This window comes from Chlorocebus sabaeus, chromosome 13, assembly GCF_047675955.1.
Source record: "Chlorocebus sabaeus isolate Y175 chromosome 13, mChlSab1.0.hap1, whole genome shotgun sequence".
NCBI classification, from domain to species: Eukaryota; Metazoa; Chordata; class Mammalia; order Primates; family Cercopithecidae; genus Chlorocebus; species Chlorocebus sabaeus.
The window spans coordinates 33,249,108-33,273,804 of record NC_132916.1 but is presented as its reverse complement, the minus strand read 5'-3'; the positions used below and the strand labels follow the sequence as shown (position 1 = coordinate 33,273,804).

The following is a 24,697-nucleotide window of genomic DNA, read 5'->3' as shown; positions in this document are numbered from 1 at the left end:
TGCTGGGATTACAGGCGTGAGCCACTGCGCCCAGCCTTACCTTTTCATATACAGGGTGAGCACCCCTAATCTGAAATGCTCCGAACTCTGAGACTTTTTTTTTTTTTTTTTAAGGCAGAGTTTCGCTCTTGTTGCCCAGGCTGGGGTGCAATGGCATGATCTCGGCTCACCACAACCTCTGCCTTCCAGATTCTAGTGATTTTCCTGCCTCAGCCTCCTGAGTAGCTGGGATTACAGGCCTGCACCACCACATCTGGCTAATTTTTTTGTATTTTTAGTAGAGATGGGGTTTTTCCATGTTGGTCAGGCTGGTCTCCAACTCCCGACCTCAGGTGATCCGTGGGAAATTCCACACATAAGTACTTAACACAAACTTTTATTTATGCACAAAATTATTTACAATATTATATAAAATTACCTTCAGGAGGCCGGGCACGGTGGCTCAAGCCTGTAATCCCAGCACTCTGGGAGGCCGAGACGGGCGGATCACGAGGTCAGGAGATCGAGACCATCCTGGCTAACCCGGTGAAACCCCGTCTCTACTAAAAAATACAAAAAACTAGCCGGGTGAGGTGGCGGGTGCCTGTAGTCCCAGCTACTCGGGAGGCTGAGGCAGGAGAATGGCGTAAACCCGGGAGGCGGAGCTTGCAGTGAGCTGAGATCCGGTCACTGCACTCCAGCCTGGGCGACAGAGCAAGACTGCGTCTCAAAAAAAAAAAAAAAAAAATTACCTTCAGGATATGTGTATAAGGTGTATATGAAACATAAATGAATTTCATGTTTGGACTTGGGTTCCATCCATAATTTCATTATATATATGCAAATATTTCAAAACCTGAAATACTTCTGGTCCCAAGCATTTCGTATAGGGGATACTCAGCCTGTAATCTTAGGGGAAGTTAATCCCTAAATCTGTTTCCTGACTATATACTTCTTTTTGCTTCCTCTAAATCACCCATTATGTACCAAGGGATTTCAATGCTGGAAAAAGATGGGCCATTTCCTACTCTGGGAGCTTTCAGCCTAATAAGGGAGACTGGCTAGCTCACTGGAAATTATAGTGCTCAGAGATAAGTGCTGCCACAGAGGAAATTTTCAAAGGAGGAGATCTAACTCAGACCAGGAGGGGTCAGGGAAGGATTCTTCAAGGCAGTGACTTCTAACTTCAGGCCAAAGATGAGGGGTGGGCCATGATTAGAGGGGAAAGACTTGAACTCAGAGGGAAGAGCACATACACAAGTCTAGGAGTGATTCCAGGAGGTGGACTTTTGGTGGTGGTGTGAGGCTGGAGAGGAGGTGGAACGGTAGCACTACCTCTTCCACTGAAGTGCACATATTTAATTTGCCTTGAGCTCCTCATGCACAGTCACTGCTTTCACTCCTTTATACCACTGCTGAGAAATCTTTTAGGGCTCCTTTATTACCCCTTGCAGTATCTAATCACTTCTACTGATTTTATAGACTACCTAAAACTCACCGTTTCCCACTACTAACTCTCTCATCTCCTGCCAGAGCCAGGGAAATCTCTTAACTGTCTCTTGAGTTCATCCAGTTTATTCTCTCCTCTATGTCATTCCCCTTGACCCATCTTTTAAGCCTTTACTGACTCCCTACTTCTGGATATTTGCAGTTGGTGGTGTATAATTTAATACAAAATTACACGTTGCCTAGAAGTGTTCTCTAATTGTTTCTGAGTATTTTATGATCAACTGGATTGTAAGCCCCCTAAGAGCAGCTCTGAAGCTGCATTTTAAACTGTTGAGTGGTGGAAAGCAAAGGGCACTGGACCTGAAGTCAGAGCAGACCTGCATTGGACTTGTAGCTCTGCCACTTGTCAGTTGTATGACATTTCTTCATGGGTAATACAGGACTAATGAGATACATCTTACAAGGTTGTTGTAAGAAATTGTACAAGTCATTCTATGGGAAATTAATTTGTAGACCATAAAACCCTACATACATCTTACATTTTATTCTATAGTCCCTAGGTAGAACCATAATCATTTCTTAATGTGAGATTTTTATGATTCCTTTCCAGACCTTAGAATCTTGAAGATTCCAGACTTATTTTTTTCCTTTGTGACATATTTTTCTCTAAGCCACATCCCAGCTATTTTTATTCTTCCTCTTTTTCACCTATTCTCACTGCATCCTTAAACTTATGGATAAAGTAACTTTAGGCAGCTGAGCATAGAATATTTTGAGACATGAGAAGTTCAGGTGCCTCATCTATTGATACACTGGAGAAATCTTCTACTGTCTTTTCCCCTTGGTATACTCTGCATGCATAGGAAGAAACTTACTACTAGCAATCTATACCTTTACATAAATGCTCTGGACATAGAGCCTTGATCATGCTTTTGTGGGCATTCACAGTCCTTAGAAATTTATTTGATATTCTTGCTTTTCCAGAACCATTCTTTTTATTCTTGACTGTCATATCTCTCCTTAGACCAGATTCTTAGATCGGGGGGGTCCTAGCAATGGCTTTCTCGTTAGGTACTAAAGTGCTGATTCTGAGGGTTCAGAGCTAGGGATCTTGCTTATACTAATGCAGGACTAGAGAGGAGAGAATCAGAGGAAACAGACACATGTGTCTAAGACCCAAGTGTCTCCAAAAGCTATGGCCAAGTTAAAAGGCTGTTTTATTTTTACCTGCCACTTACATTGGGTGCAGAGATACTTAACATTTTGAGGGTTAGGTATCGTAATATCTCAGACCTTATGTTATCTGTCATGTTAATAATGTCTAAGAACCTTAGTGAGGAGTTCTAAGAGCTTGAAGGAGCTCAGCAATTTTAATGTAATTAGATACAAACTTATGTAGAAAAATAACTTGAACATTTCCTTCCTCACTAGGAAAAACAGCAGCTGGGTGTGATGGCTTATGCCTATAATCCCAGCACTTTGGGAGGCCAAAGTGGGAAGATCATTTGAGGCAAGGAGATAAAGACCAGCTTGAGCAACATAGCAAGACTCTGTCTCTACAAAAAAAAAAAAAAATAGCTGAGTGTGGTGGCATGCACCTGTAAAACCCTACTTGGGAGGCTAAGACAGGAGGATCGCTTGAGCCCCAAGCTCAAAACTGCAGTGAGATATGACTGTGCCACTGCACGCCAGCCTAGGTGGCAGAGCAAGAACCCATCTTAAAGAAAAGAAAAGAGAAACAGAATAGACAAATCTGCTTGTTATTGGAGGAAAGGAGTGGATTGAGGAGGGAGAGGTCGTAGGAAGTGAGTGGCAACATTTAAAATTCAGTATTCACAGCATCTTAAGCAATAATTTACACTCAAGAAAAAGATTTTTTTTTTTTTTTTTTTTTTTGAGACAGAGTCTCGCTCTGTTGCCCAGGCTGGAGTGCAGTGGCCGGATCTCAGCTCACTGCAAGCTCCGCCTCCCGGGTTCACGCCATTCTCCTGCCTCAGCCTCCCAAGTAGCTGGGACTACAGGCGCCTGCCACCTCGCCCGGCTAGTTTTTTGTATTTTTTAGTAGAGACGGGGTTTCACCAAGTTAGCCAGGATGGTCTCGATCTCCTGACCTCATGATCCGCCCGACTCGGCCTCCCAAAGTGCTGGGATTACAGGCTTGAGCCACTGTGCCCGGCCAAGAAAAAGATTTAATAAAGCAAAATCATTCCTGCTTCTCTTAAGAATTGTTCTGAATAGTACAATTGCCATAAATCAAGTGCATTTAGTCTGGAGACCAACTTTTTGGTTCAATTACTGTGTTTTAACCCATGGTTCAATTGTTCCTAATAGTGTCCTTAGTCATCAGTGGCTGGGAAGAGTCTTTCTGGGACACAGAGCTCTATTATGCTTAGAAATTGTAGGTCTTTGAAATTCTTTGTAAAATTTAGGACCATTCCTCCTCTTTTAGTCTTTCATTTACTGCTTACATTATTGCAGATCTTCCACAGTAAATAATTTCCTTAAGAAGAGGAGGTAGAAAAGTATCCTAAAACCATCTTCAAACACTAAATCTGTTTCAGAGTAGGCATGAAGCTATAAGAATTTTTTACTTATGAAGTGAACAATTTAGACTAAATCTCTATGAGACAGTTAATATACATAAAGGTAAACTTCAAACCCAATTCAGAGATACCCTCTCTCATGTCACCATATGCACCACTGTGCAATCCTATACCATTTTTTCATTTCTTCAGCTGCAGATTTATTGGAAAGTTTGGGGGGTTGTTCTTTTCTGATACTAGGAGGCTCTCTAAAATAGTCTCTTTTTCCAGTGCACTGCTTTCATGACCCAGTCTTTGTTCTGTGCCAGTTCTGAGATAGGGGCAATTATTTTTAAGTAGTAGATTCTCTTTGCTTCTATGGTCTGTGTTGCCCAGTCTTCCATGTGGCATCAACTAATACTATTTTTAAGAGATGCTTTTTTATGACCCAAGGGTACTAAAAGTAGAACCATCTTGTTTAACCCTATCTTACCCCCCAGTATTGCCTGGAAGAAAGGCACTGGTCTCTGGAAGAAAGACCACTTTACTTTTTTGCTGCATGGAGTTAATGTAGTAGAAACTCATCAGACAGTACTTAATTTAACATACATACATGCAAATGTACCAGAAGACTTTAAGGTCACATTTGGTCCCTGTGATAACAACAACAACAAATTAGCCCCATTAGATATAAACTTCTCATTCCCATTCTTCCCTTACTCCAAAAAGTTATCTGTACTGTAGAATGTTTAATAATTATTGTCAGATACAACAGATGTATTTAAAAAGTGAATGCCATTCACCCATAATCCCATTCCCTGAAGAGAAACTTCAGCAGTTTTATTTTCAAATATCATAACATTTATATGACCTATTAAATTAAAACCTAAAGTTATAAAACTTTCAGAAGAAAACAGATGGGAAAAAAAGTATATAACCTGGGGGTAGGCAAAGGTTTCTTATCTAGAATACAAGCATGAGACATTAAAGAAAATATTGACAAATTGGATCATATCAAAATTAAAATATGATCTTCAAAAGACACCATTAGGAAAATGAAAGGCAAGCCACAGACTGAAATAAAATTTGTAACACATATATCAAAGTACTTGTATTCAAAATACATAAATACTTACAGCACAAGAAAATAACCAACCCAATAAAAAATGGACAAAAGGTTTGAACTGATACTTCACAAAAATATCTGTATGTATATAAATAACCAATAAGCACATTAAAACATGTTCAGTATCAAAAGTTATCAAGGAAATGCAAATTAAAATCACAATGAGATATTGCTACATCAGGCATCTTGGGCCAGATAATGCTTGGTTGTGGGAGGGGGAGCTGTCCTGTGCATTGTAGGATATTTAGCAGCCTCCCTGGTCTCTACCTGCTACATACCAGTAACAACCTGCTCCTCACCAGGTGTGAAAATCGAAAGTATACACAGAAATTATCAGATGTCCCATGGGAGAAAAAAATCACTTGTTAAGAGCAACTGCACTACACCCATTAGATTGACTAAAATGTTTTAGATTGACAATGCTGAGCATTGGTAAAGATGTCTCTTTTTTTTTCGAAACAGAGTCTCCCTCTGTGACCCAGGCTGGAGTGCAATGGCGCAATCTCAGCTCACTGAAGCCTCCACCTCCCTGGTTCAAGCAATTCTCCTGCCTCAGCCTCCTGAATAACTGGAATTACAGGCGCATGCCACCAAGCCTGGCTAATTTTTTTGTACTTTTAGTAGAGACGGGGTTTCACCATGTTGGCCAGACTGGTCTTGAACTCCTGACCTCGGGCATTCCGCCCACCTCAGCCACCTAAAGTGCTGGGATTACAGGCGTGAGCCACCGCACCCGGCCAAGATGTCTTTTATTGTTTTTTAGACAAAGTCTTTCTCTGTCACCCAAACTGGAGTGCAGTTGTGCAATCTCAGCCCACTGCAACCTGCACCTCCTGGATTCAAGCAATTCTCATGCTTCAGCCTCCTGAGTAGTTGGGATTACAGGTATGTGCCACCATGCCCAGCTAACTTTTGTATTTTTAGTAGAGACAGGGTTTCACTGTGTTGGCCAGGCTGGTCTTGACCTTCTGGCCTCAAGTGATCTGCCCACTTTGGGCTCCTGAAATGCTGAGATTACAGGTGTGAGCCACCATACCTGGCAGAAGATATCTTATACACTGATGAGTGAGAATATAAAATGGTACAACTACTTTGGAAAACAGTTTGGCAGTTACTTAAAAAGTTAAACCTGGCTGGGCGCAGTGGCTCACGCCTATAATCCCAGCACTTTAGGAGGCTGAGGCGGGCAGATCATGAGGTCAAGAGATCGAGATCATCCTGGCCAACACGGTGAAACCCCATCTCTACTAAAAATACAAAAATTAGCTGGATGTGGTGGTGCATGCCTGTAGTCCTAGCTACTCGGGAAGTTGAGGCAGGAGAATCGCTTGAACCAAACCCGGGAGGCGGAGGAGGTTGCAGTGAGCCGCGATTGTGCCACTGCACTCCAGCCTGGCGACAGAGAGAGACGCCGTCTCAAAAAAAAAAGTTAAACCTACACCTATTATATGATTTAGCCATTCCACTCCAAGCCAAGGGAAATTAAAGCATATGTTCACACAAAGCTATTCAGAATTCATACAGAATGTACTGTTCTGGGTAGGTGAGAATTTTACCCATAAAATGAAAATCTTAAGTACAAATAACTTTTTCTTTGTTGACTGTTCTTTGGTCTTTTTCACACTTCCTTCTGAAATCTTTGTGCTTCTTCCTAAACTGACACTCCTTCAGTTGAGGATCTGTTGGTAGTAGATTCTTAGTTTTTGTCTCTTAAAATGTGTTTCATTCACTTTATGAAAGATAGTTTCATGTGTTAAATACAATTCAACAATGGTCATTTTCTCTCAGCATTTTGATCCTCTGGCTTCCATTCTTTAAAATTAGGCTGTCAGCTTAGTTTTCCTTTTGTAGATAATCTGACTTTTCCCTTTCATGGACTTTGAGATCTCTTTCCTTGAAATTGTTCAGTTTTACTGTAGGCCAAGGTATAATTTTTCTAAGTTATTCTGCGTGAGATTCATTGTGCTTCCTGGGGGGGGGGAAAAAAAAAAAGAGTATTGGTGTCTTTAATCTGTTCTGGATAATCCTTAACCATAATGTATTAGAATATTACCTTTGTCCTATTCTTTCTGTATTCTCCTTCCAATTAGATATGTATTAGACCTTCATTTCATCTTCCATGTCTTTTATTTTCTCTCTCATAAATTTCATTTCTTTGCTGTATGTGCTATATTCTGGACTCTTCAGATTTACTTTCTAGTTTACTAATAATTTTTCAGCTATACTGAATATGCTGTTGAATTTTAAGTTTTAATTATTATAAAAACTATTTCATTCATTTTCAAATCTGTCTGGTTATTTTTTGATAGCTTCCTGTTTCTCACCCATACTTTCCTATAAAGTTTTAAAAAACATATTGAACTGGTCTTCTGTATCTAGTAGCCAAAGTCTTTACAGATGATTTCTGGCAGTCAGACTGCATCTGATTTTGTAGTCTTAGGTGATTATTGTTTCCTATAGTCCTCACTAATGGCATCTTTTTGCATAGTACTTTTTATTATTGTAAGCTTATATTCATTGGAATTGTATCTCCTTCAGAGAAAATCTATATTTATTTCTAACTGGAACCTGGGGGACATAACCAGCCCACTTTATACTAAATATTTGCCTTGCTTTTAAGAGCAGGTAGGTAATAAGGGAATTCATCCCCCAACTCCTCATGTGTGATCCCCCTTGTGTTTATGAATATTCAGGGGAGATTTTACCCCTTCCACCAAGAATAAACATTAAAACAGGCAAATCTTGTCGTCTTTTGTAAATGGGGTGTTTTTCCTTCTTTATGCTTTCATTGAGCATTTAGCCCCTTGGGGTTTGGCTTTGTGATGGGGTCTCTGATCCACCTCTTAATTTCCAAAGTCCTGGGATTTGCCTTCTGTTTTCTGTGCTGCTGCTTTAGGTCCCTAAGGATCCACGGTTGCCAGCCTCAGTGCTGACTGTCTCCCTGGACTCCTCCTGTTGGTGGGTTTTGGTTTCTGAGGATTTCTGTTACTTTGCCAGTTCAGCCATTTTAAGCAATATTTCTTACACACAGGTCTCCAATTTGCGATAGTTCCACTTAACAATTGTTTGACTTTACTACGGTGGGTAAGCAACACACATTCAGTAGAAAAATGCTATGGAAAGTAGTACGATGCAATGCTGGGCAGTGGCAGCGAGTGACAGTTCTCAGCCACATAATCACAAAGGCAGACAACCAATACTCTACCACATTGCCAGATGATTTTGCCCAAATTTTGCCCACATTTTGACAAAGTAGGCTAATGTCATCATTCTGAGCACATTTATGGTAGTCTAGGCTAGACTATAATGTAGAAGATTAGGTGTATTAAATGCATTTTTTACTTATGATATTTTCAACTTATTGAGTCATAATCCCATTGTAAATTGAGAAGTATCTATAAAAATATTTTTAGGTATTTTGTCCAACATGAGTAAGAAGCACTATCATCGAGGTCAGTTTTTAACCTCATCTGGGAGACAGCGATGCTCTCAGGGCTTTTTAAGGCTTATAGGACCATTACCCTTATAGAAAATGGCTTCCTGCTACTGTGATATCCAAGTTCTTGTTTCTGCTTGATAGAATTTTTCTGGTTCTTCCTTTGTGATTAAGTGGACCTAGAAATTAGATAAAGAACCTTCTTATAATTTTGTACCAAGTAAAAGTAAATTGTCTCTAAGAGAGGCAGGCGAAAGGTTTTCCACTGAATACAGTACCTATGCTGTGGTATGTAAACTTTGTGACATCTATTTTACATCTTTTTTTTAACTTGTTCTAGATTCATGAGATTGTTTTTTAAAAAGTCAATTGAGATATAATGAAATGTTGCTATATCAATAGTCAACATCTATTTTGACAAAAATTACTGATTTTCAAATGTGTGGGAAAACATTTTAAGGGGGTGTGTGTGTGTGATCATTGAATTTCATCCTCCAAAAAAAAAAAATCACTCATTCTTGGAGTAGGCAGTAACATAATTAACCACTAAGAACAATCTACAATATTCTCTTATGCTTTAAATATATGAAAGTGACTTTAATAATGATTATTTGACAATGTAAGTCTTCATTTATGTTTTTATATTTTTCCTTTTACATAAAATGTTACATTTTGTTTATGCTGAATGGTAATTTTACTCATTTTATTTTGTTAGATCCAAACCTGTTGCTTTCTCTTTAGTGTTCTATATGCCAAGCCTGTAACATAATCAAAATGTAGTTTAAGGACCTATTTGTATGTGATGTGCCAGTAGTTACAATTTCAAAGTAAGATAAACATATGTCCCCAAACATACTTCCCCAAATCCTTGCACCTGGGACAGAATGTACTCTTAACATCGACCAAAAGGGGCTTATAAATACTCTGTGGTTGTGCCTTAAAACTGAACACAACATAGGCACATCCACTAACATTATTTATAAAAGTATCAAAAACATAGTGGATCATATTTTGGAGGTTAACAGTCACTATTAACATAGTAGACTGTCAAGTGGTAGAAGATTTTCCTTATTTAGCATGATAAAATTTACAAACTTTTGTTCAGAAGATGAAATTTTAGAAAACTTTTGAAGGAAGTTGTGATAATGTATCCCTAATGAAACTCTGAGAGAAGAATGTTTTCAAGTGTCAGGGAGAAATGTATAAGTTTCAAAGGGGAACCGTAAGTAGGTAAATGGAATCAAGAAAGTTGGGATAGGATTAACATGTATGAGGAGGGCAGCAATTAGGGAGAAGATATATTAAGAGATGTTATAAAACATTTTTATTTTGTCTCAATGGGGAACCAGTTCAGATTTACTGGAGAGGCATAGTGTTCTACTGATTTGGGTGGTCACAGAGGGTGGAGTGAGCAGTCATACAGAGCAGATTGCAGGGAACATAGTGCAGGGGAAGACAGGAGAAGATGGTAGGAGTTAGCATCCCTTGGCCTCTTTCTGATGGGCACACCATCACTGGAATATTAACATTAACAAAACTAAAACATTATCAGGCAGCATTATGGTATAGTAGAAAGAATATGCTTGAGTTTTAACCTTTCCTCAGGCCCCTTGCTGTGTGGCCTTGGGTTGAAAACTTAACCTCTCTGAGTTTCCCATTTCTAAAATGAAGATAGCGTGTACCTAAGGTGTTTTGAGAGTTAAATGAGTTAAAATGCTTTAGAATGGCCTGGCATGGTGGCTCATGCCTGTAATCCCAGCACTTTGGGAGGCCGAGGCAGGCAGATCATGAGGTCAGGAGATTGAGACCATCCTTGCTACGGTGAAACCCCATCTTTACGAACACAAAGTACAAAAAATTAGCTGGGCGTGGTGGTGGGTGCCTGTAGTCCCAGCTACTCAGGAGGCTGAGGTAGGAGAATGGCATGAACCCAGGAGGCGGAGCTTGCAGTGAGCTGAAATCGCATCACTGCACTCCAGCCTAGGTGACAGAATGAGACTCCATCTCAAAAAAAAAAAAAAAAAAGAAAAGAAAAAAAAGCTTTAGAACAATGCCTGATGCGTACATGTTTTAGATGTTCTATTAATATCAAACCAAAACTATGAAGTATAGCATTGCCCTGCTTCTGGAATCATATCTTAGATTAAAAATCTGAGTTACTAGATTAAAAACTCTCCATCAATTGACATTCATTTACCTAACTGCTACAATAACAATTAGCTTTTCAGCATTACATGCATTTGTAGCTTAAGGCATTCCTCAGTCCAGGCGCTCCTTTAGGAGTGAAAAAACTTCAAGTGGGTGCATCACTATAGGAAATTAAAAGAAGGAGAAAGGAAGAAGATATGGATGTTGTTCTCAAAAAAATATCTACTGGGAAGAAAAATGCCTGGCACATAGTAGGGACTTAATTAACACTGGTTGACTGAATGATGAATAAGTAAGACTAGTATATCCACATATATAAATTTTTATAAATTTAACCAATCCTTTATGTATAGTATACATGTATTAATGAAACTTTCAGTAATATTTGGATGGATACTGTTCTGAATTATTAGGGTTTAAAAGTCCCCCAAAAAACACGAGATTGATATAGAATTGATGTTTCTTCCCCAAATGATATATTGAAACTACCTTTTTTTCTGATTCAACATAGCTTAGTTATCTGTGACAACTGAAGATAAAGGAGAAGGATGAGGCTGGGTATGGTGGCTCATGCCTATAATCCCAGTAGGAGGCCAAGGTGGGCGGATCACTTGAGGTCAGGAGTTCGAGACCAGCCTGGCCAACATAGTGAAAACCCCCATCTCTACTAAAAATACAAAAAAAATTTAGCCAGGCTAGGTGGCAGGCATCCGTAATCCCAGCTAATTGGGAGGCTGAGGCACGAGAATTGCTTGAATCCGGGAGGCGGAGATTGCAGTGAACTGAGATTGTGCCATTGCACTCCAGTCTGGGTGCCAGAGCAAAAACCATCTCAAAAAAAAAAAAAAAAAGAGAAGGACGAGGCAAGATATGACTGATAAATAAAACCTAGAGCTAGTCTCTAAACTTTTCCCTTACTCTAGGGGTGTATGGAAAACAATGAAATATTGGGGGAAATATACAGCTATACACTTTTTTTACAGCATCCTACAATGTTATTAGCAAACCTCCTTTGCTTTAAAGTACATGGTGGGCTGGGCAAAGTGGCTCACACCTGTAATCCCAACACTTTTGGAGGCTGAGGCAGGAGTTCACTTGAGTCCGTATAGCCTGGGCAACATAACAAGACCCATCTGTACAAAAATGTTAAAATATTAAGATAGTCATGGTGGCATGCCTGTAGTCCTACCTACTCAGGAGGCTGAGGTGGGAGAACCACTTGAGCCTAAGAGTTCGAGGCTGCTGTGAGCCATGATCACCCCATTACTGCCTGGGTAACAGAGCAAAACCCTATCTCTAAAAAATAAAATAAAAGTGTCTCCTAAAATGGTGGTTGAAGGAGGTTATTAATGATAATGACAAAGCAAACTGTTCTACTTTAAATAATTCCTTTTTTAGGGAACTAAAACCATCAAATGGTTTAAGTAGTATTTGAAGAGAAAAGAAATGTTGTTCATGAAGATAGTCACAGAAAATATTGGAAACTGCTTTAGAATATAAATTTGGCAAACTGAAGCAAAATGAAGAAAACTGTTAACTATTGTTTCACAACGTTTTTGTGTCTATATTGCAGGTAATGCTTTGTCAGTTTGAGCAAATCTGAGGTCTGTGCTAAATATAACAGTGATGAAATCTGTAACTCTTGAAAATCCCTTCTAAATCCTCTGAAAACCTTCTTCTCTCCAAGAAGAAGGATATGTATTGAGTGATAGAAATAAAGAGGAAAAAATTGTATAGAATTGCACTGTCAATTTGTTCAGTTTGCTTGATCCTGCGTTTGTTTTGAAAGTTGTATTTGTGGTATGGTTGTTTTTACTAGTATTTTATATTTTTGGATTTGGGCTGTAGCATTTCATCATCAGTGTTTCTCCCCCTGTGTTTTTTGGAAATTGGATGCTAGAGAATTTAAAAAGAGAATAATAATTTTTAATAGATATTTCAACCTTTATTTTCTACCCACAGCAAGAAAGACTATTTCCCACAAAATTCTGTTGTGTTTTTTTTTCCTACTAAAAATACCCTATTATTTTAATGGTAACTTGATGTATACGGTGTTTGGCATAATAAAGATGAAACAAATAATCACTACAATACTAAAATCTAATCTGTTTGCCAAGGGTTGGTGAGAAGATTTTATCAGTTACTTTTAACCTAGGACAATATATCCTGTTTTATAATTTGTTGTTTTCTCTTGTCACACTATATAATTTAAAAAAAAAAAAAAAAAAAAAAAAGAGAAGCTTAGGCCTCATTGGTATCTGGAGCAGTTGAGTCCTTACCTGTTTGTCTGCTTTGTGATTGGCTAAAAGCTGTTGCTAAGCTTGTGTTTTTGTTCTTAGGGAAAGTTAAAAGTTGAGTGTGACCTATTTGAACTGCATCCTGCTGCTTTTGACTCTGCTTTGCTCTTTCCCCTGATCCACATACTTTTTTCTGGCATCTTTTGAAGTTTAGATTTTTAAAAACCCACTTATGTATAAATTTAGTGTGCAATATTTGAAGATTGTAACATTTTAATGTGTATTTATGATCTACAAACTACTGTAGTTTAATTTTTTAAATCTAATTGAATACTTGAAAGTTGAATTTATTGACATAAAGCAATTCTAATTGTAGAAAGCAAATGCATTTTAAAACCTGCCTATTATAAATACTAAAAATTTTCTGGATATCAATAATATCTTTGTTAATAAGAACAAATCCAAACTATTTCACTTAATTTTTTTCAATTGAAATGTGATATGAAAATAGTTATTAGGTCAAATTTTTATGATTTAGGATAAAGACTGTTGCTCATACTGGCATGTATGTCACTAAAGGATAAGAGTGACTTTATTTATGTTTTCTTGAAGAAGGCTGAAAAGATTGATAATGCTTTCGGTTATAGACCAGACCCAGGACAGGCTAAATGAAAGTTATATTGTGAAAGTGAGTTTGGTCTGTAATTCAGTAGACAAACATGAACTGTTGTAGTTCCAACAGCTTTTTCTCTTTAAGGCTCTGTTTGGCATTGATGAGAATAAGACTTTGAACTAGATTCCCCCAAGCACTCTGCTGGAACCGGTAGAAATGATTGGAGCATTCTCTGAACCTTAAAGCCTGACCCAAGTCTTGGGTGAGTGATGTAGAGAGCCACAGACTAGCTTGGATCCTCCAAACCTAATGTGAGTTCCAGGATACAGATCATGAGAGAGAGGGTGGGTGTGTGTGTGTGTGTGTGTGTGTGTGTAAAAAATGTGTTTTAATTTGTCAGTTTAGTCTTTAATAAAACAATATTATCAGAATTCTGATGTATATAGTATCTAAAACTGTAAAAGTGTTTTATCAATAAATTATTTAAATTCAAATAAGAAAATTAATTATCAAATCAATTAGTGAAAACACTGGGGCTATTTTATATTTTCAGAAAATTTGAAATTAAGGGGTTATGAATGATGGTTGCAGTATTTATATATTTTCTTGTATGCATAATATCAAGAAAATCTAGATTCACACAGGTAAGTGCTTTTCTGGGTTTTTGAAAATATCTTTATACTTTCATTTTTTATTGTGCTCTGTATGTGCAGAGAAACTTCTCTAGTAATGAACTATAGAAGTCATCCCCGAAATTATAGACTTAGATAAATGGTTTTGAGTGAAAACTTTTTAAATAGTTCACCTTGCATTCTCAAGATACTCTGTAGTTAAACTGATCCAGAAGCTTGAACAAAAAAGTGAAAAGAATGGTTGATTTCAAACAACTACTTGCATTCTTTATTATAAATATAAAAGTTAAAACAATAAGCACCAAAATGTACAATATCCACTAAAACTAAGGAATCATGATGGGATGTGCAAGCTATTCCTTCGACCTTACAAAATTGACAGTTACACCCTTTCAGGAGCATGTACCAAGCAAATGTGCCTGAGCTTCTCCTGGCATCTTTAAAGCCAAATATCCACTTGCTGTAGCAGTTCACTCACTACTGTAGTTTTACTTGAGCTGATGTAGACAGGCATGAGTATTTTAAAAGACTGGAACACATAAACTATACCCCTCCTAATCACTGACACATTTATACATGTATGAGAATGTTCAAATGTGCTCACACAGATGGTGGGAGAAAAATTATTTAATAACTGAATTATTAGTGGCAACAAATTGTTGTGGCAGTCTTCCAATGAATTTAATGTTGACATACATTTGTAGGTTACTTTGAAAAAGAAAGTTCAAATCTAATATTTTATAATATCTCTAAAGTATGTGTAAGGAATGGATTTTAAGAAATATAATTTGAAAACTGGTAATATACAAGAAAGTCCAGAGCAGGAAGGGGCCAGGTTCTAGTTAGCTGAAAGCATGTAACTGTATAAAATCAGGAATTATATTTTTGCTATTTCTTCTTATTATTTTTTTCTATAGAAAGAGACAGGGTTCTCGCTATGTTGCCCAGTCTAGTCTCAAACTCCTGGCCTCAAATGATCCTCCCACCTCAGCCTCCCAAAGTGCTGAGATTACAGGCATTGAGCCACTGTGCCTAGCCAGGAATTATATTAAAAGATTAGAACTTTAGAGTTGAAATAAAGTTTGAGAGATCATTAAGTTCAGTTGCCCTTCATTTTAAATTTAAAGGGATTACAACTAGAGAGGTTTTTAGGCTTTTTTTTTTCTTTGCAAAGATAATAAACTAGATGACCCTCCATTTAATGCTTCCTAACAGAATCCCAAGCTATCTGCTAATCTGTATGATTTATGTAAGTGGTTAAGTCTAACCTTAAATCCCAATCTCAAATTAAGAGATTTCTGCTTGTTCATATGATTTAAGAAATGCATATATTTGGGCCGGGCACGGTCGCTCACACCTGTAATCCCAGCACTTTGGGATGCCAGGGCGGGCAGATCACGAGGTCAGGAGATTGAGACCATCCTGGCTAACACGGTGAAACCCCATCTCTACTAAAAGTACAAAAAATTAGTGAGGTGTGGTGGCAGGCTCCTGTAGTCCCAGCTGCTCGGGAGGTTGAGGCAGGAATGGTGTGAACCCAGGAGGCAGAGCTTGCAGTGAACCAAGATCGTGCCACTGCACTCCAGCCTGGGCGACAGAGCTAGACTCCATCTCAAAAAAAAAATAATAAATAAAACAAAAATTTTTAAAAAAAGAAAAAAGAAATGCATATATTTGACATTTAGTAAATATTTACAAATAATGAATGAATGCTAAATGGTTACATAGTATCAAGTTTTCTGTTAATTGGTAAAGTAATAGTATTATTTTACCAATGTAAACTTATACAAACATATATTTTAAAAATTAGACTCATAACAAATTAAGAATGTTATGTTCTCCAATTTGTATCATCTGAAAAAAATACTATTTTAGTATTTCTGAGTTATTTGCCAGAAAATAACGCAAAAATTAAGAAGATCATATTCTCTATTACTATAAGCAAAATGATCTTGAATTCCATTCAAATCTGAATTCCTGTAAAAAGCATACATTTTTAAGTGGTATTATATCTTTTATTTTTTGAGAGTATGTTTTAGCAAAACAGAAAACTAGAATGGATAAGCAAATATAAACATTTTTATTTGATGAACTATAGTCCCCTAAATGTATCTATGCCCTTTGGGTAAAGGGGAAAATGGCCCACAGAGTGAGAATTTGGGAGAGCAGAAGAACAGACAGGAAAGTTCAATGAACAGCATTTTATTTTTAAAATACATAATAACATCCTAGTAGTCTCCAGATGTGGCCTTGTACTTGTGCTCAGGTTAAGAATCTACAACTTGATACCCTCTTGGAAAGCAAGAGACCTCCGAAGGAGGCAGAAAAAGAAGGTGGTTTAAAGGATTATAGGACCTACAACTAAAGATCATCAAAAAGGAACTGAGTAGGAGTTCTTCACACTGTGCAAGAAAAGCACACATTGCAGAATTCTATTCACCATTTGGTAGTAAAAATCATAGGGTAGGGAGGCATGGATAGGGAAGGCAGGATAGCTATTATAAACAAAAAACAACTGGATTTTAAAACTTTAGAATATTGTCATTTGTTTCTTTGAATAAAAATTATCTTTAGTATAAACAAAGCATTTAAAATTCAGTCATGATTAAGCTAATGACTCATTAATATGCATTTAGCCCAAACATTTTGACCACAGGTAAAAATCCTATGGTTAAATGGGATTAGTTCAGTTCCATCAAGTCTGTGGGTTCAGGATAAGTTAAATATATTAGGTTTGGTTTTAATCTATTTTGAATGGATAATTTTTAGTATTATGCCTGGTTAATTCCTTGTATTTAAAATTATAGGTTACATGCTAAACCAGTTCTTGGCCTGTGCCCACAAATAGAAGCACTATGATCATTTCATGTGTTCACATTGTTTAGGTACAGATGAAATCCAGCCCCTCAGAAACTGTTAGAAAAATTATACGATGCAGAGTATATTCAGTCTGAGAAATATTTTCTACTTGCATATATTTAGTATCTTTTGTTGCCTTTTTTTGAGTTTGTATATTTCCTTCTCCTTCTTTAAAACCTTCAGTAGCACCTAGTAACATATAGCTTAAAGTCCTAACTGTCCATTTCCCCCCACATTCACCTTTTTCATAGACCTCATAGTATTCTAAATTAAACCCATTCCTTCTTACTTAACTCAGTGATGATGCTGAAAAGTAGCTTCTAAACATTGTAATATGTCTGCATGAATTCTCCCACTTAATTTTTATATTTCAACAGACACTTTATTTTCTATCACTTCACCTTGGATAGACCTAAGGATTATTTAAAGCCAAACTTGGTTATAAAATGTTCCATAATCTTGTCAAACAATGGTATCTTGTCAGACACAGGAAGTGTCTGACTTGTAAGTACATGCCTGACTTAAGTGATCCATAGATGCCTCTGTCAGACCCTGTATAGCTGCTTACCTGGTAGTGCAGGAGAGCAGTCACAGAAATATCAAAGAAAAATCAAAGGAGCTTGGATATCATATGATTTAAGAAATGCATATATTTGGGCCAGGCACGGTGGCTCACACCTGTAATCCCAAGGAGTTCCAAGGAGATATCTGTGAGTTCCAAGGAGAAGTAGAGAGATTCTGAAGACAGTGCTTAGCAGAGCCGAACCCAGTAAAAGCTGATTCCCTCACAGAGCCAGCCTGCCTGCCTATAAACAGGCAGGTTTTGTGGCCCCTAAGCCTCAAAAATGTTTACCTGAAGAGTGAACTTGAAATTCATTATTAGGCTTTCAATTAAGCTTAAATAATTGTTTCAATGGAAACATCTCCTCAAAGTTCATTCATTCGATACATAATTTTTGAGGGTCTCCTCAAAAATTTGAGGGTCTCCTAGTGTGCAGGGCACTAGGACATTGGAAATACAGAAGTAAACAAAAAAGACAAAAATTCTGATTTTATGGAGCTTACATCCTGTTGAGACTAAATAAATAAATGGGAGATACCAATAACTTACAAAATTAGTGTGATTAGTTTGAGAAGCGTGCTTTCTTCCTAAAACCTACCACTTTTTGAGAAATGGGGGTCATGTGAGGAACATGTAGGAGGTTGGGTAGATTCAGATGAGATATGTAGTGAAGAGGCTTTGGGTAGCACGAGGCCACCAAAGGCCCAGAAAGAGACAGAGAGGAGTGACAGAGAGAAATATGGAGGATAGAAGCTCTCAAAACCCAATATCACCCATTCTATGATTTCTTGGGGGGGGGGAAAAAAAAAAAACCTCACCCTGAGTAAAAGTAAGGGAGATAAATTTTTCTTTCCTCCTACCCTCTTTTCTTGCCTCCAGAATCAAGAACTTAGGTGAATACACAGTTATCAAAATTTTAAATATAGATTCAGTGAAAGCAGCAACCTCATATAGTGACTGCTGCTTTGGATTCTGACAGACCTGAGTTCCAATTCCAGGCTGAATTTTACAAGTTTTGTAACTGGTCAAGTTGCCCATACTTTTAGTTTCTATGTCACAAATTTGTAAAATAAAAATAATTACATCTGCTTTATACATGTAAAGGGTTAAGTGTCTGATACACAGGAGTTAACAAATTAGTGGTCTTATTATTACCAGCCTAGAACACCTGATCATTATTTAACACATTGTTTCTTTAGGGGTAAAAGCAACTTTTTAATTTAAAAGCACTGACACTTCTTGGAATAATAACTATTTACAAATATTGGTGATGCCTCATATTTCTAAATAGCTATGTAGAAAGCTGCAACACTGTGCATTTCTAAAAGAAGAAACCCTAAATGAGAGGAAAATACCAAAGACTTGTCAACATTCTTGCTCCTTTAAAGTGATATAATTCTAAAAATTGAAGAACTGAAAAAAAAAAAGTATAGAGCAAATAAGAGGATCAGTTTAAAGTTCAGTGCTAAAAGGATCTTAATGTACCCAAAACATGATGTTGAAAAGGGAAAAAGTGCTTAGCAGACAAGCTATGTAGATAAAAACAGGAAGATATGAGCTGGAGGAGAAAAATCTAGACAAAATTAGTAAGCAGAAGTAGTCTTATAAACCAGCATTTGTTCTAAATGAAACGTTTTAAATGACAATAGGGGATTTTTCAAGAATGCTTAAACCACATAAATCTAACAACTCCCACTCCCACTCTTAAAGGAGTTCTTTGGTTTAATGGCTAAAACCATCACTCAATATTTTCTAACCAATTACTGCATTAAGTATAATTCTGATTCCAATGAGGAGATGTGCAAATCTATAGTACAGGGTTTAACATGTGGTCCATAAAAGTATGATTATGCCTTTTAGCCTAATTACTGCTTTTTCTACTAAAATATATCTATTCCTTGTCATGAATTGATTATAGTTTCTAAAGACCTAATGAGTTCAGGGAAGCCACTTGATCGGGAAAGCAGATGATTTGAGATTTATCTCCTAAATTTCAAAAACAAGAGTTTGAGGCATGATTGCCTCCCTCAAGGAACTTACTACCATACTGGAGAGACAAAATCCACTGTCATCTTCTACACTTCTCTCCCTTCCCATTGTTCCGAAGACTGCCCTCTTGCCTTGCCAAGATTGCCTCAGCAGCCTTTCTAACTAACTCATCTCCTTGCCCCCAGTTTTGCCCCTTCCAATATATTTTTCTAAACCTTAGCTGACATGCAAATCTGATGTCACTCTACAGTTTAGAACTTTTAGTAACTCCACAGTACCCTTAAGAATGAAATCCGTATTCTTTAATGAAGCTTAACAATCTTTCGTTAGTGTTTATCTTTTTTTTTTTTTTTTCCCTTTCCTGTTGCCAGGCTGGAGTGCAATGGTGCAATCTCGGCTCATCACAACCTCTGCCTCCCAGGTTCAAGCAATTCTCCTGCCCCAGCCTCCCGAGTAGCTGGGACTACAGGCGTGCGCCACCACGCCCAGCTAATTTTTTTGTATTTTTAGTAGAGACGGGGTTTCATCATGTTGGCTAGGATGGTTTCGATTTCCTGACCTTGTGATCAAGGGAGGCCCGCCTTGGCCTCCCAAAGTGCTGGAATTACAGGCGTAGGCCACCACACCCGGCCTACTGTTTATCTTTTACCTAAACTCCTTCTGTTAACTCTCCTTACCCTCTTTTCCAGACCCATTGAGCTTCCTGTATTCTGCTTCCCTAATGGATCACACTCTCCTTTTTCTGGGCCTCTGCATATGCTAGATCTTTTACTTAGAACTTTGTGTCTATTCTCCCAAACTCTCCCCCAAATTTTCTTTTTGAGGCCTCCCTACTAATACTCTTAAGCTGTAGCTCAGGTATCTTTTTCCTTCAGGAAGCCTATCTTGAATCACCATTCCAAGTGCAGACTCCCTAATGTTTCATAGTTCTCTGTTAAAATCAAGTCATTTTACACTACTCTGCTTTTACACAGATTATCAGCTTGCTCTTGAGAAAAATAAGGTTGAGGGCATTACTGCTAAGGACAGATGTAGAGGCCATGAACCTCACTTTGATACAGTGCAGTAAGTTGACCAAAATCTTTTTAAAAGAAAGGAAATATTTCAGAATTACTATTACTTCTTGGATTAAATGTCAGGATTCTTCCTAAAAGAAATATCAAAATGAAGTGTTTAAATAGCAGACTTTGTAAGGTAGCTCTGGCCTATACTGACAACCTGTGGTAAATATCAAAAACACAGCCCTTTGTAATCACTGTTCTGTGTTCAGGATGTTCATCTTTTCAGCAGATGTTTATTGCATTCCTGTATGTGCTCAGCCCTAGAGGTTGAGAGGAGAAGCACCTTCAGGACATCTGGCCTACCTTCGAAATCCTTAGAAAATACTTTTTATTGAGTGGTTTAAAACAAAACATTTCAAAAGTTAAATCTGCACAATGATAGTTGCTGGTTAATTAATATATTTGTTGGACTGGGTATGGTGGCTCACACCTGTAATCCCAGCACTTTGGGAGGCAAAGGCAGGAAAATTGCTTGAGTCCAGGAATTTGAGACCAGCCTGGACAACATAATGAGACCCTATCTCTACAAAAAATTTAAAAAGTAGCCAGGTGTGGTGGCCTCTGTCTGTAGTGCCAGCTACTCAGGAGGCAAGGTGGTAGGATCACTTGAGCCCTGGAAGTCAAGGCTGCAGGGAACGTGAACCAGGATAATGCCACTGCACTCATCCTGGCTGACAGAGCGAGACTCTGTCTCGAAAAAAAATTTTAAAAATGCATTTGTTGGAACTCTTGGTTACTGTAAATTTATTTGGAGGCAACCTTTTTATGTTGGAGAATAGAGTGACTAATTCACTCTAGTGCTCTACAGCAAAGAACAAGAAATTAGTACTCTTTGAGGAATTTAGGTCAGTCTTTATAGAGACCATAAAGGAATCCTGACATTTAATGGCTTGAAGGTTCTCCATAAACCACTAAATTAGAATATTAAATTAAAATTATTTTTCTTTTCTTTTTAGTTTCAAAAAATAATTTGAAACTATCTTGGGGAAAAAGGAATCCTAATTGGAGCTTCCTATACAATTTCAGTATATCTGAAATATTTCTTCAATAAATATTTATCAAGCACTAAGTATCAGACTACTGTATGTATGCAGTTTGCAGTTTTCACTTGCATTTACTTATTTTAAGCCACTTTTGATTTAACTGAATGCATGGTTTTCCCTTGCCTCTCATTAGAAAATGGAAAGATAAGCATTCCTCATTTTACAAATGTCATAACTAAGATTATGCCCTACTAGACAACTAAAACTATGATTCCTTCAGAAATAAAATCATACCTCAACTCTTCTAGAACCAGAGTTGTCATTTTTCACATACTTCTACCTAACTAGCTTTTGTAGCTCACAATCCCATACATCAAGTGCGTTTGTTTCCAAGTCATTCATTTACAACCCATTTATTTCGCAGTGTATGTCATATTGCTGCAAATTGGATGACGTACTGGGTTTGTTTTGTTTTTGTATTTGCTTACAGCTGAGTGGGCATTTGATCATACTGTTTATTTTTGTGGCTGTGCTCAGTGGATGAGAGTTTGGAAGCCTCTGTAGCCTTTTCTTCTATATCGACATTAACTCAACATTGCTTCTTTTGATCAGTAAAAAATATTTTGGGTGCTTTAGCTATATTTTAAAAGCAGTATAGAGAACATGTATCATTTATCTTATTAGGAGATAAATAAAAAGTAACCATTTTGACATGCCACTTTAAACATGATAGTTGAAGAGCTAAAAGAGTAACTTAGTCTTCACTGAGACACTGTAGCGTCACTTCTAAGACTGAAACTTATTTTCATTTATGAGTCCTGTTCTGTGGCCATCACTACTGCTATGAATTCCACTTGTTTCCTTGTCAGAATGTTCCAACTTTTTTTGTTTTTTAACCTGAGCACTTAAGCTTTGAAAACAGCATAAACATGCAAAAAGAGATCTAATTTAGGAATTTATTTATTTTAAAGAGAGAGAACAGAGTTATGTAAAGAAATAGTACTGACATAGGACTGTGGGGATCTGGATTCTGGGCCCAACAATGTTGTTTTTCTCCTTTGTAACCTGTATTTTCCCAAGTTCCTCATCCGATTTCAGAGATTGAAATTCTGTCTTTATAACCCAGGGAGGGCGCTTATGAAGGAATACTAGAAATTTTAAAGCCTTCGAATATACTTGAGAGGAAAAAGACAATTCAAAGATAGGCTGCCAAGGTTTATTATCTCTGTAGGGGAGTGATATTTATAGCTTTTACGTAGCTTACCAAAATGAATTTTGCATTGATTATAAGCCAAGGTCCCGTACATGTTGCTGCATTCTGCCGCCCATTTAGCGTCGTTTGGGCATAATGGGAAAGGAAGAAGGGAAATTTCAATAGTTTATCGAATTTACAGAGAACTTCATTACTCCTGGTGCTGTCAGGGTCAGTCTCGAGGTTGGCTGCTGTTTGGCTCTAGGTAAATGGCCGAGCGGGGGTGTAGCGGGCAGATTCCCCTGTCCCTGAAGCCCGAAGACTCGTGCTGCACCTTCCTGACAGTGCACGCTCACCTCGCTGCCTTCCAGAGCCCATTCCGTACCTGAGAATTAGCAGTTGGTGGGGGACCTGGGCCCCCGAGGTGATTTTCACCTCGTCGCCTCAGACAGCCAGCTCCTCGCCTCCGCGCCGGGGGGCGGGGCTTTGCGGAGTCATAGGCCCGCATTGGCTTGCCTGGCCGCCAGGGTGGTGAAGTGACGGGCGCGGGGCGGGGCCGCACGGCTTGTTTGTCGGCGCCGCCCCGCCCCCCGCCGTCCGTGCTGACTGAGGCGCTGCAGCCCAGAGCCGCGGCCGGCTTCCCAGCGCTCGCCGCCTCCTTGCGTCCGCAGCCGTCCCCGCGCCGACATGCGCCTGGCCACCGTCGCGAACGAGGCGTACAAGGCCCCGCTTGCGGTCTCGGAGCTGCTGGGCTGCAAGCAGTGCGGCGGAGGCCGCGACCACGACGAGGTACCTGGGCTAGGGGCTGAGCGGGCGGTTGGGTACCTGAGCGGGTGAGCACCCGGCCGAACTGCCCTGTGCAACACGGAGGTCACGTCACCTCCTCACAGTCGCTGCCGGTCAGCATCCGAAAACGCTTCCCAGGTAGGGCGGGCGGGCACCCGGGGAGCAGCGTCCCGGCCCTCCCGCACCCTTCGGGGAAGGGGTTGCTCCGGTGGGTGGGAGACCGGCGCACCGTGAGTCGTCCCTGGGCAAGAAGATGCTAAGCAGGGAGAGACTGCGACCCCGGTCATGTAAATGAAAGTCTCCAAAACGTAAATAATAATGTCGTCTGGACAAGTCTCCACAAGTCAGAAACCCAACAGACCTCAGTCTGAGAGTGAAACAGCCTGTGGATATGGCCCCTCGATGTCTTGTCAAAACAGATTAGCCACCTTCACCCCCTTTGCCTCCTACTTAACACACACACACACACACACACACACAGAGAGAGAGAGAGAGAGAGAGAATAAAAACACATTTGACTCAGGGAAGAGCTCATGTTGCCTGGAATAAGTGTGTCCTGCAAGCTCTATATGACGTTATGCACAGGGTATACTCTTGCGTATTAAGCCATCCCTTTTCTGAATTGGCCTTCAGAAAGAGGTACTTAATTGTAACATTTTGTGTTTTTTCTAAGTGGTTGCAAATAGGAAACCATTTGAAAGTTACTAATGTAACCTTAGGTAAAACTCGAACCTTAAATTTGAATTGAAATCAGATGCTGTGAGAGTATTGCCTTAGTTCAAGAAATGTAAATGTGAATTCTTCTCTCTGCAGCTTTGCCCACTAAAATGACGCGGTTTCGTAATTTCTTTAATGGAGTCTATTATCAGTATACTATGTATATTCATAGAAACTTAAATGAAGACACTTTGTCATGAAGGTTGTAAAGCACCAAATATTTTTTCGAGATTTTAACATTTATGGACATATTACATGTTCCTTGTTTACAGATGATAAAACAATCTTTGAAAGTCTCTTACAATATTGCTGTGGAAATTTTACCAAAAGTGAAAACAGTATGAAAGTGTTGAATTAACATTTACAGTTTCTGTTTGCGGGTCATAATAGATCTTTTCTCTTTTTG

General features: G+C 38.6%; 1 protein-coding gene across 2 annotated transcripts in view; it reads left to right on the top strand.

Annotated features, from left to right (window-relative positions):
* Positions 1-24,697, top strand: part of SESN1 (sestrin 1) — a 109,249-nt gene that overhangs the window by 62,741 nt on the left and 21,811 nt on the right. The window contains exon 1 of one of the 2 annotated variants that reach the window (XM_038001039.2): positions 23,383-23,577. The exons of the other annotated variant lie outside the window; for it this stretch is intronic. Coding sequence (XP_037856967.2) covers positions 23,476-23,577 — 102 coding nt within the window. The 5' untranslated portion in view covers positions 23,383-23,475. Of the gene's footprint in view, positions 1-23,382; positions 23,578-24,697 lie in introns of those variants that run through there. 2 annotated transcript variants of the gene reach the window in all.